This window comes from Orbicella faveolata, unplaced genomic scaffold (assembly GCF_042242905.1).
Source record: "Orbicella faveolata isolate gen_17 unplaced genomic scaffold, um_ofav_v1 contig_13, whole genome shotgun sequence".
Taxonomy (NCBI): Eukaryota; Metazoa; Cnidaria; class Anthozoa; order Scleractinia; family Merulinidae; genus Orbicella; species Orbicella faveolata.
In genome coordinates, this window is record NW_028301540.1 from 4,866,750 (window position 1) to 4,878,224 (window position 11,475).

Consider the following 11,475-nt stretch of genomic DNA (forward strand, 5'->3'; position numbering starts at 1 on the left):
TCAAGGGCTCAAGTCTTGCAATCAGCATGAGTGTTCAGGGCCGGGGAAGGGAAGCTAAATTCATTTTTGCCACTTCGCAGCATTTAACTACTTAGTCTCCTACTTACTTCGTAGGAGACTATATGGAAAGAGAAAGAGCCGGAGCCTGTTCATAGGCTAAACGAGAACAAACATTACTTGCCCTCCAAACCCTTCTCCCTTGTATGGCGGGTTATATAGGTATGTGCGGCCCCGAGGGGTAGGGTTTTCAGCCGTTTTGGTCATAAACAGGGTATCAATTTTGGTCATTTTGGTCATAAATAGGGTATGGGTTTTGCACTCTAGTCTTGAACTGGGTATGTTTGCTACAAGAAGCTACTTTTTGAGGTCATAAATAGGGAAGGGAAAATCGCAGAATTTGGTCATAAATAGGGTAGGGTGGGAAGCAGGCCGCTTACCCCCACCAAATTTTACTGGGAATCTCCCCTCCCTCTTGGGCCCTCCACACTCGTTTAGACAAAAAAATTACCCTTCTGTTAAAAAAAAAAACGTCTTGCAAAGACTAGAAGAATAGGAGCCAAATTATAACTTCTCCAGTGATATGTTACAACAAGAACCTTGCAACTTCACATGCACAAGGTGTTTGGATACATAACATTAGCGATCGAGGGAGAAAAAAACAAAGAGCTATATGAGCAAACCGAGGTCGACTGCATACATTTCATGGATATATTTGGTGCGATAAAAAGTGCGGGTTACAATTTTTAATGTGCAAAGACAGAGTGGGCCAGTTTCATTATGGCCGGCAGGGGCGACGAACTTATTTATTTATAGTATTTCTTTCCTGGCTTGCCGGCTTTCTGGTGAGTGATTCACCTGAACGTCAGATACAATGATTTTATTTTTTTTCTGCTAAGAACTGAAAGAAACAGCTTTATACCTGAAGAAGCCTATCATATTTTGCCACCCTCTTTAAAACTCTGTATCATGTCATTATTAGTATTCCAAGGTACTTGTTGCGGGTTTTCTCTAACATTTTGAGCCAGTGAAGCCATCTTCTTCAGATCTTGAACCTCTTTTTGTGTCCGACATGGTAATGTTCTCTTCTTTTTGTCCTGAATTGAAGAGTGGTTCTGGCAATCTTTTATATATAGCTTTTATCACTATGGTTTACGTCACTGTGTTTAAAATAGAATAGCTGAATGGACATTTTAACAGCAGGTTTCAAGGTTATTCCAGGAGGAAAGATAACTTGGCTTTTCTTAGAAAAAAATCTAAAAATAGATCTTGAGCACTATGTCATTTATTGCTAGTCTCAACACCTTTTTCTTTGTTTTTTCTTTTTTTGTACGTTGTAAACCAGTTTCTACCTATCATATTTAATATTTTTATATTTAATTGTTGTATACTTCTTTTGCTCAAAAGGAAAATGAGGGGTTCGATTACACAAGGAAATTGGTTAATTGATTAGTTAGTCTACGGGTATTCCCCCTAAAAAATTAAAGATGCAATGAGTCACGGACGCTTAAAAAAACGGAAACCTCAGTATTTACTCGAAGATTTAACACAGTGGCTCCTATGCCCAGCGTTACGGACTGTGGAAAAAGTACCCTTAAAATTGCCATGTTTGTAGTAAGCGGCCGCAAAGTTTGTGGTTCTCGCATTGTTCTATTTTAATAAGGGCAATATATGGCTGAAGTTGTCCGCCATGAAATAGAAAATTGAAACATCACGATCGATTTATACAAGGATTGGGTCCTGTGCCCGGCGTTACCGGCTGCGGGAAAACCACATTTCAATTTCCCAGGCGTGTCGTAACCGCGACGGCCTTTCAATAGCATATTTTTTTAAATGCCATCACTTCTCTCGCTGGAGAGTTTGGGGTTCTCCTATTGTTTTATTATTGATAAGGGCAATGTATAGCTTGTCCGCTATGAAAAAGTAGCTTGTGTATCTCCGCCCCCTCCTCTCCAAAAAAATTGGGAAGAGGGACGTCTGTGTAGCGGCGTCGCTAATCCGCGTGTTCCGCATGGTTTTCCTGGAATCTTTAGAAAGTACGCTGATTGCTTGTTATACTAATGTAATGTAATGCTTGTTTTATTTGTTACGTACGATATTTCCTGTCTTTTAATTGGTACATGGATCATTTTCTCCAAATACCGCTCGGGTACCAGAAAACAGGCATTTTCGATCCGCCTCAAGGGTACACACCACGAGAAGTTTGTGCCAAGCCACGGAATGTCTTACATTGCGACAGTAACTACAGGCGAACGGAAAATTAAATACCAGCAAATGAAGGCCGGGTGGGCGACTGTTTTTCGCAACTGATCATATGGAGATTGCTCATGGCGGCACAAATTTACAAATGCCTTCTTTCTTATAAGCAAAAATAACCTTTTTTGGAGCGATAGCTAAAGAATTCGCAAAAAAATTGTTTCGTTCGACTGCTTCCATCCTCTGAGGCCTAGGTGCAGTTGGTGGCGGCAAAGAGAAATTGAAACGGTGCGGGAAAAAATTGGCAAAGAAACAATGGAGAAAAAGAGGAGCGCAAGCGACAGCCGCAAACACGTCCGAGCAAGAAGCGAGTCAACGGATTTTTCCTGGCCAGCTGTTGAACTCTCATGTGTTTGTTTGGTACTAGATTGTGAAAATTCTCAGCTTAAAAATCTCACTTTTGCTGGAGTGACTACTTCTGTCTACCGACAATGCGCTGTGATGTGACCTTTTCAGTGAGGACTGGGTTGGTGAGGCGGGAGGGCGGGGGGGGGGGGGGTGGGCTTCTTCTAACAAGGGGCTAAATCTTATGAAGGCAGGTTAAGAGTTTTCTGCACTGAATGACAGAAAAATACAAGGATGTAATTTATTTCCATTGTGACAAAAATAAAACAACATCAAATGCGATAGACTGCGAGCAGTCCCTCTTTTCCTCTAAAATCCGTGGGGAAGAACGCAAAGCAAGTAAGCGTGCGAGCGTGACATGCGAGTGGAGAGTGCTCGCGGCATCACCGCTCGCCGCTCGCACGTCACGCTCACAGTCACGCTCGCACGTTTTGTTGTTTTGCGTTCTTCCCCACAGATTTTCGAGGAAAGGAGAGACTGCTCGCAGTCTACAAACGCGTAAAAACGACTACCTATTTACAACCATTTCTATAGTATTTTCTTCCCAAACTCTAGATCTGGAATATCTATACAATTTCAGGAAGAAGGCCTACCGTTTATTTGATATTTTGAGTCAAATTAAATACTTCTATAACCTTTATCTGAGCAAAGTTAAGGCGACTTTCAAAATTCACTTCGAAAAGGTTGCAAAACAATATCAACACAATAATAATAATAATAATAAAAAAAAAAACAAGAGCAGACATCACTCCATCCACCCAACCACTCAAATCCTAAACAGGCCAGGTATCTTTTAATTAACAGGACTCTAGCACCCAACGAGTCTAAAAGACCACTAGCTGTTATGTTACTTAACAGTCCCACAAACATAGTACATATGTGATGTAACACTAGTCAAAGAATGGTCCAACCTTAACATGGTCTAACTAGTGTAACCAAATTCAAGTAAAATGGCGTGACATACGAATGACCTACTTGTAAAGGAACTCAGTCACAGAAGTTTGAGTTACTTTGGTCACATACAAAATTACCTTTAAATTGAAGAAAACCTTAAAATAGTAGATTACTAAGATAGAAAACACCAAAGAGATAACAACCAACCATAACAAAAAAACAACAAAAAAAAAAAACTATGGTTAAGAATGGGGAAGATTGACACTGACTACAAACGACAAACTTGAAAAATTTCGGCTAAACTTTTAAAGATGCGCAAACAGTGATGTAACTCCTTTAAACATGGTATACCAACAGTGTGACTAAGCTTCACTGATATGATATGACATGACACTTGAATGACCCAGCCCACTTCAGTGTTACTGCATGGTACTATCGTGACATTATCCTTCACCATGGGGTTACACAAAGTTCCATGGTAATACTATCCATACTACTTGATGCTCATAAACACCACAGTGCAATAATGTGATGAATGGTATGTGATTCCAAAGCCAACACCATTGGATTCTTTCCTTATGGTCTGGTCTAATATATGACCATAATAATTATATTACACGTATATACCAAGGTATAGAAAATCACTGTAAAATTGAATAAATATTTGTTTACACCACAGGACCACTACTTTTTTTAACTAGAAATGTGTCTTGAGGACTTCTATCATCTCTGAGGGTGGATGCTTCTCAAAACACACATTGTAAATAGCAGTGAAAAGAGGGTACCTGAAAAAAAAAGTTACAAAAATAGTTAAGGATGAAAGTCATCTTTGCAATAATAATTATTATAAAGTTACTCAAAAACTCTAACTAGACCTCCAAAAAAAACTCAAAGTTGAGATAACATTTTCCCATTTTTGAGCAGTGATTGCTAGTGTTCAAGAACATTTCAAACAGACCTGGCTACTCAGCTGGGTGTTTTATGCATAAGTATTGCACCAACAAACACAAAATTGAAACTTTAAAATTTCCTTCTATTTCCAATGCAAAGGACAGCCATACTCTGAGACCATCCCGAACAGAAGTGATTTGCACTGGTTCATGCACATAAGTGGACAGTTAAAATGTTATTCATTTACATGTATGTCTCTACACTCATCTGATATTATTTTTGAATTAAAAAAACAAGTTGTTTTTGTGGTCTGTGAGCATATGGGAAATGCTGGACTTTTACTGCTGCAATAAGAAGTTCTAAATGTAATGGTTATGCTTACTCAGCCAGTAAGTTATTCTCTTTAAGAAGATGATAAACTTCATAGACTGTATGAGGTCCTTGTAACTTCTGTCCTCCCAAGATATACTGCTCAACTTCCTCAAATGTCTGAATCAAAATCGTACAACATCCACTTTTAAAATAAACAGAATCAAACTAGGAAAAACTGTTCATGTTGATACCATTAAAGTATTCCTTTGAATTAAAACAATTGAAGTTTCAAGCATTACTTAGCTATTTTGCAGATGCAAATTTATTCAATAAGGCTGTGTAAAGTGAAGCTTCCTGGCACAGATGTTCTAAAGGCTCATAACACACGCCCCCAAAGATTGCGTGACAAGCACAAAGGATGTCTGTGTAGGTGGCTATGTCAAAAGGACAACGGATGAGAGAAAATAATTTGCCTGTAACTTAAGTCATACTGTCTTGAGCTACCAAGTTCTTCTAATAGATGGAAATTAAGCAAAATCAAAAGAAAGTTAGTTATGTTGGCTAGTTTTTATTTTCAAGATCTGGACTGGAATGAGTGAAAGTCCACTCACTATAAAAGTACTTCCTTGGAAATTTAAAATATAAGTACAAAATTATTAATCACCAAAATGCCATAATACAACACTGGCCAAGTCTTACCTTCCCTTTGACAAACTCCTCTCCTGCAATCCTGTTTCTTCCACCATAGCACGTGGTAATTAAATCAGCCACACCACAGGATTCAAAAAATGTCTCCAACTGGACATCATCATAGAATCTATTGGCAAACGCAATCATCTCCTTCAGTCCAATCCGAATGACAGCAGCCTTTGAGTTGTCGCCATAACTGGGAAGTGATAACAATTCATATTTATAAGCTTGATGTAATGCTATAAATTTATCTCAATTAATCAGTGAAATAAGCAGCAGCTTTCCTACCCTAAAGCATCAACAACTCCAGCTCCCACTGCTACGGCATTCTACAGGGTAAAAAAAAGAAAAAAAAAAAAATTCAGGCCACTTTGCAGGGGTATTGTTAACGTTTTCAACAGGAGGGCAACTGGTTTTCACAAGTGGGCAAAACTATTAGAACTGAACTTCTTTGTAGAAAAAGCTTTCCTCTAGATGGTCAAACCAGCCAGGCAAAATTGTCCTCAGAGCCAGTCACTTTGAACAGTGTACTTGCCCTTAATGAAACCCCTGCACTTTGTTCCTTTACAAAGTCTCAAATAAAGTATTGTTTTTCAGCATACAAAATGAATTACATATGCTTCCATAAAAGTGTTTGACTGTGTTATAAACAAACCTTCAGAGATCCACAGAGTTCAACTGTATCTGCATCTGACACAACATTTATTTTGAAGTAATCAGTGTGAAACAGTTCCTTCAGGATAGGACCATGTTCCTCTGTTCGACATCCTGACACACACAAAAATGTTCTCATATTATAACTGCTATTTAAAAAGGATTGATAAATGATTTACTACAAAATTATTTATTACATCCATGAAAAATACTTCTTCTGTCAGTACTTATTTCTGGTCTCTGTTTTCAGCTGTAAGTTGTATGGTGTTCTCAGAACATTTTGAGACATGTAAACCCATTAAGAGTAAATTTAAATCTGTGTTTGAGCCTAGTGGCTCATCAGGCTGGCACTTATCTCTACTTTCCATGACACAAAGTGATAAGGAGAACTTTCACTCCCCACTGGATTGGAAGCTAGTTCATCAGAGGGTTACCCCTGGCATTAAATTTGTCAGTTCCCATACATACACATGGGATGGGGAGAGAGAGAGACTGTGAAATTAAAGTGCTTGAACCCAGGCCAGACTGCTGAATCTGGAGTCCAGCGCACAGCATGCCTCCTACTCTGTCGAACCACTGTGAATACATCACTTGCATGTAGCTTGTGCACACAAAAGTCTGTCTGTTTAAATATGTCATACCAGTGGTCCTTATTTTGCCGTCTTACCTATTGTTGCCTCTCCAAACATCTCTCGAGCTACTTCTTTGGCAAGATTGGCTCCCATGAGAACACTGATGTCAGAAATTCCCAAGGCTTCTTTGATCATGTTTGAGACAAGGTTTAAACCAGTGCTGGCATGGTCAAGACCCTGATCACATGGAAATAAAACACCAGAAGTAATAACTCAGAGCAAAAATATTAAGTTTTTGACTTTGTTGATTGAATTTACAAGTTGATTAACACTAATAGCTTTATTCTCATGAGACAAATAAACTTGGCTTGAAGTTTTATAATATTTTAAATAGAGTAAACACCAATGTTCCCTCCCCCTAGTGGAAAATATCCCTGAGGGTTAATAATATCAGGGCAAGTGCCTTCTAAAGTGCTACCCAAATTTATATCATACCAGGCAGGTGAACTAGTGCTAGGCAATGGAGAATGGTGATGCCAATGATCATGATACATCATCTTAATTCTCAAAAGAATATTAATTTAGTTAATTCATGACTCAAACATATCTACTAGTACTTTTTACACCACTCATTCACAGAATTGTGGGACAAAAATATTTTCTGCTTAATTTGCAACTCAGCCTACAGGGAACAATGCTCTAATAAGTAATTTTAAAACAGAAACTTGGAATATTGTTGTAAATAAAACTGTTGCAATATGACAGAACCTTGTACATAAAACAATTTCCTTTGACTACACCGAGTTACTAATCAGAAGTGATCTTCAATCAAAGGTGTACTATTAATTTCATTTGTTAGAGAGTTAACCAAAAATTGACACCTGATTTTCTACTCAGGCTCTGTTAACATGGTGGGAGGTTATCTTTTTCCAAATGACGCGTGGACATCACACAAAAATTCAAATAAAAAAATGTGTGTTTTGGTTTTTGTTATTGTCGTTTTTTTCAACAATCAGCTGCTGACAAGCCCTAATATAAAGATCAAAGATAACATGTTCACTTGTAAACATGAAGCGACCTGCAATAGACCAGCGTTCCTTGTATGCTTAACACCCTCAAGCTTTTCCAAATTCCTGAGGAGGCCCATGGAAGACTACAGGGTATACTCTAGGCAGTGCTGAGATCAACTCCCACCATGTAAACAGCCCCGAGATCTACTGATTCTAAAGGTCACTTGCCCTGATGCTGGCCTGCCGTCTAAGCATTGCAGTTCGGTCTATGCTATTCTTTCTGCACTCTTTCCAGGTCAAAATGTGAGTCTCATCGGCAATTCCATCAATTCTCATGAATTTACAGGGAATACCATACTGTTAAAAGAGGACATAGTTTCACTAGCAAGCCATCAGGACCCCATCTACCGAGCTCAAAAAAAGTGTTGTCCGGTCATCCGGGACAAGTAGCTTTTCCTTCTGGGTAAGTAACATTTCATTCTTACTTGCCCGATGGGCAAGGGATCAGGCAAGTCGACTACCAACTAAATCATTAAAAGAGCAAACCAAGACTTGCCCAGGGCAAGCAAAATTTGAGACATACTTGTCCTAAGGGCAAGCTGGAATTCAAGATTTTTTCAAACCCTGATAATTTTCTATACTCCATATGTAGGTGTATTTTCTGATTTGACTTCAATCAACAGGGGATTGAAACTACCAGGAGCAAACAGATATAGCTCTTCATTAGGTTAGCTTCTACCATTTGAGGTTTCAAAATTCCATTCTGATAACATGGTTCTATAGGGATTTGTTCTATCTCCCACATCCTGGTTACTTGCTGTCTATCCAGAGGACGTATATCCTCCATAATTACTTTATTAAGACCCAAAGGTTTGAAAATTTATTAGGCACTGTCATAACTTAAGGCCTAAGGGCCTGCAGAAAATTTTGGGACCTCCACCTCATAAAGAGGTCTAGAACCACTGCTATCTTGTAGGGCTGTATGTAATATGGCATTTTGAATTGAATTTAGCAAGTCTCTTGAGTAGAGGGATGCGCAGTTGCAGAAATTGGAGGAGGATTGGAACTCAATGTGTGGAACAACTGATTATTACCTTTATGAGTGAAATTGCAATGACACCAGGTTTTATTACATCTTTCATCTTTGAACAAACATTCTTCACAAACTGATAAAGACAAAAATATAAAAATAACATTAAGCTATACTTAGTCATTGACAAATTGAGAACAAACCTTGTATCAATTGAGGGATGCAAGTCATTCCAAGGTACATATTTATCAGGGGTTTGATTATCATTTTCACAAGCAGGCAAAACTTCTTGAACTGACTTCTTCATAAGAAAAACTTTCCTCTAGATAGCCAAACCAGGTGGGCAAAACCATCATCTCAGCCGGTCAATTTGCTTGGTGCCCGTCCCTTAATGAAACCCCTGAATTTACTGTAGGTCATGAAATATCATAATAACTATTTGCACATACAAGTTGATCTAAACTTTGAATGAAAGAATGGATCAAATAACCCAACAGGTGAAAGAAAACCCATGCAGCTGTGCAACTGTGACAAAATGCCCAGAACTATCTACATCTTACAAAATAGGGATTGAGACCCCAATGTACCGTGGAACCCCTGTTAATACAGTCCCAACAGGCCATGAAAATTTGCCTGAAATAACCAGGTGACCATGAGGCGGGGTTCCACTGTATAAAAATAAAAGTTATTCACCTGGTGAGGCACAACAAACACCAAAATATCTGCATCCTTTGCAGCTGTGACTACATCTGGGGTTGCTTTCTACAATAAAAGAGACACAAAGGGTTAGTAAATAATTATTTTCAAGGTTAAATATTAAATTATATCAGAAATGTATTTGTTATAAAAGGAATAAATTAATATAGTTCTCACTGCCCAGTTGACAAGTGTTTTCTAAAATTACCTTAGTTTACTGCATCCTCAATTTGTTAGAAAATTGTAAATTTTAAAAGAATAATGTGTTGGTAAATATAGGCTTGACCCACAAAAATAAAATATATAAGAAGGGGCAGCCTAACTTCTAACCAAAATTTGAAATAAAATGAAAATTGATATTGAAATAGAAACCTTGTACTTTTCATTTTCCAACAACTCAGAATAGTTAATGCCCCTCACGGGGTGAACCATTAGATTTTTAAGGGGGGCAGAGGGGGTGTGATTTTGACAAAAAACTATCTTGCAAACATACGTGTACCAAAAAAATCATGCATGTGACCAGTCACTGCCAAAAACAGCCATGCACATTCAGTAAACCAAAAAAGTATGTTATGCAGAGAAAAAATATCATGCATACACAATTCCTGAGAAAAAAAAATTGTAGTTCATGTAATTGTTAAAAAAGTCATGCCTATAGCAATAACCCACACACCCCCTTGAAAGTCAGATGGTACACCCTTAGACCTGTGGATTACACGGCCATAAAGGTTTCATGTTACAAGATAAGAATTCCTAATAAACGAAAGAACTCTAAATCATAATACCATTATTTCACAGATAAAATTTACCATTTTGGTGCAAAATATCAAAAGCAAACTTTATATAATATTTACAAGATATAAGTCAAATAAGCTGAGTTGGCAGAATTATAGTGAATGATGATGAAATCTTTGCTGCCTGGTCATGGCTTTTTTGACAAACCGAGTTTGTTTAGACAAAAATACTGTAAGTAGACAGGAAAGTCAACCATATTTCATGCAATAAACCCAAGCCTAGATAATCAGCTGGAAATCCCAGAATTGCAGGTAATTTCCTATGGCCTGTGCAACAGAAGTTCCTGCATGATGTTCCAAATATGAGAAAACTCTTGCAATTCAGGATGGAATTTAATCAATTAAACCAAATGTTGGACCTTTCTGTCGTTGTATGTTTCTTAATAGCAACAAATAAGATTTAATTAACACTTTTGATAATAAATTGATTAACACATGGAACAATCACTTGTCTCAAACTAACTCATCTGTTATCCAGCAATACAAACAAATACTTATGCTTATGCAAATTAAGTAAGACTGTTTACACAGTACAGCCCTTGACACTAATTTATACCCGTCTGCTTGAACAACAACCTTAAAATAGCTCCTACTCAGACGTTATGTTGCTTGCTTCGGGTGGACAAGCACAACACCTTCATTTTCGCATTTACTAAGCAGGATTTCATGTGTTACCAGCACATCCAAATGCAGATTTGTTTCTGAATTACACAATTTTCTGGTGACATAAATTTTATTCAGTACATTCCATTGACGAACTCTCTTGATCTTTTGTAATATTAATCGATCTCTATGAACTTACGATGTTCTCCGGGAGCTTAAACCCTTTCAGGTACTTCACATTTTCGTGTTCTGTGTTGATAATCTCTGTGAGTTTCTTTCCTTCCACCAGCTCTTCATAAACGTACATTTGAACTTCTTCCTGGAATAGATTCGGATGGTCTTTCACATTGGCACCGACAATCCGAGATATCACAGAACCCCTAAACAAAGTTAATTAACACAAACCAGTTAAGTTCAAGCCCATACCGGTAAACTAAACGTGTTCCAGAACCACTCGATCAAGTCGATTCGAAGGTAAATTTCTCTGTTACTGAGACCAGAAATAGTGAGTTCGAATCTCTAGTGAATTAACTTACCAGTTTCCAGAGCCAATTATCGCGACTTTTCTTGGAGCCGCCATTCTTAAACCGTGCAGAGCTCGAGTAAAACAGCTCATGCTATCATGGTGGAACTGATGTGGTAAACAAACAGCATCATGGGACATGGGGCACACACCGCCACAGGCCACAGGAATACCAACATCTCGAGAAAGCCACGCGCGAGACACGAGG

The 11,475-nt window shown here is 38.2% G+C and overlaps 1 protein-coding gene across 2 annotated transcripts; it reads right to left on the reverse strand.

Annotated features, from left to right (window-relative positions):
- Positions 1-2,825: 2,825 nt before the first annotated feature.
- Positions 2,826-11,423, reverse strand: LOC110047913 (glycerol-3-phosphate dehydrogenase [NAD(+)], cytoplasmic-like). Of its 2 annotated transcripts, XM_089284195.1 has the most exons (11): positions 11,281-11,423; positions 10,944-11,124; positions 9,345-9,413; positions 8,716-8,787; positions 7,850-7,978; positions 6,707-6,848; positions 6,041-6,153; positions 5,674-5,714; positions 5,395-5,581; positions 4,766-4,872; positions 2,826-4,277 (listed from the first exon to the last, which is right to left on the reverse strand). In XM_089284195.1, the coding sequence occupies exons 1-11, from the start codon at positions 11,406-11,408 to the stop codon at positions 4,190-4,192; spliced, it is 1,257 nt and encodes a 418-aa protein (XP_089140321.1). In that variant the 5' UTR covers positions 11,409-11,423; the 3' UTR covers positions 2,826-4,189. The 2 variants fall into 2 exon arrangements, with proteins under 2 accessions (XP_089140321.1, XP_089140322.1); XM_089284196.1 differs by lacking the exon at positions 7,850-7,978.
- Positions 11,424-11,475: the final 52 nt, after the last annotated feature.

What these genes read in the sequence shown, in the direction of transcription:
- LOC110047913 (XM_089284195.1), bottom strand. Translation starts at nt 11,408, where the DNA reads ATGTCCCATGATGCTGTTTGTTTACCACATCAGTTCCACCATGATAGC. An exon ending in AGGAGTTTGTCAAAGGGAAG is followed by an intron (nt 4,873 to 5,394) that starts GTAAGACTTGGC and finishes ATTTTGATTCAG; the next exon opens with ACATTTGAGGAAGTTGAGCA. An exon ending in GAGAATAACTTACTGGCTGA is followed by an intron (nt 4,278 to 4,765) that starts GTAAGCATAACC and finishes TTTTTTTTTCAG; the next exon opens with GTACCCTCTTTTCACTGCTA.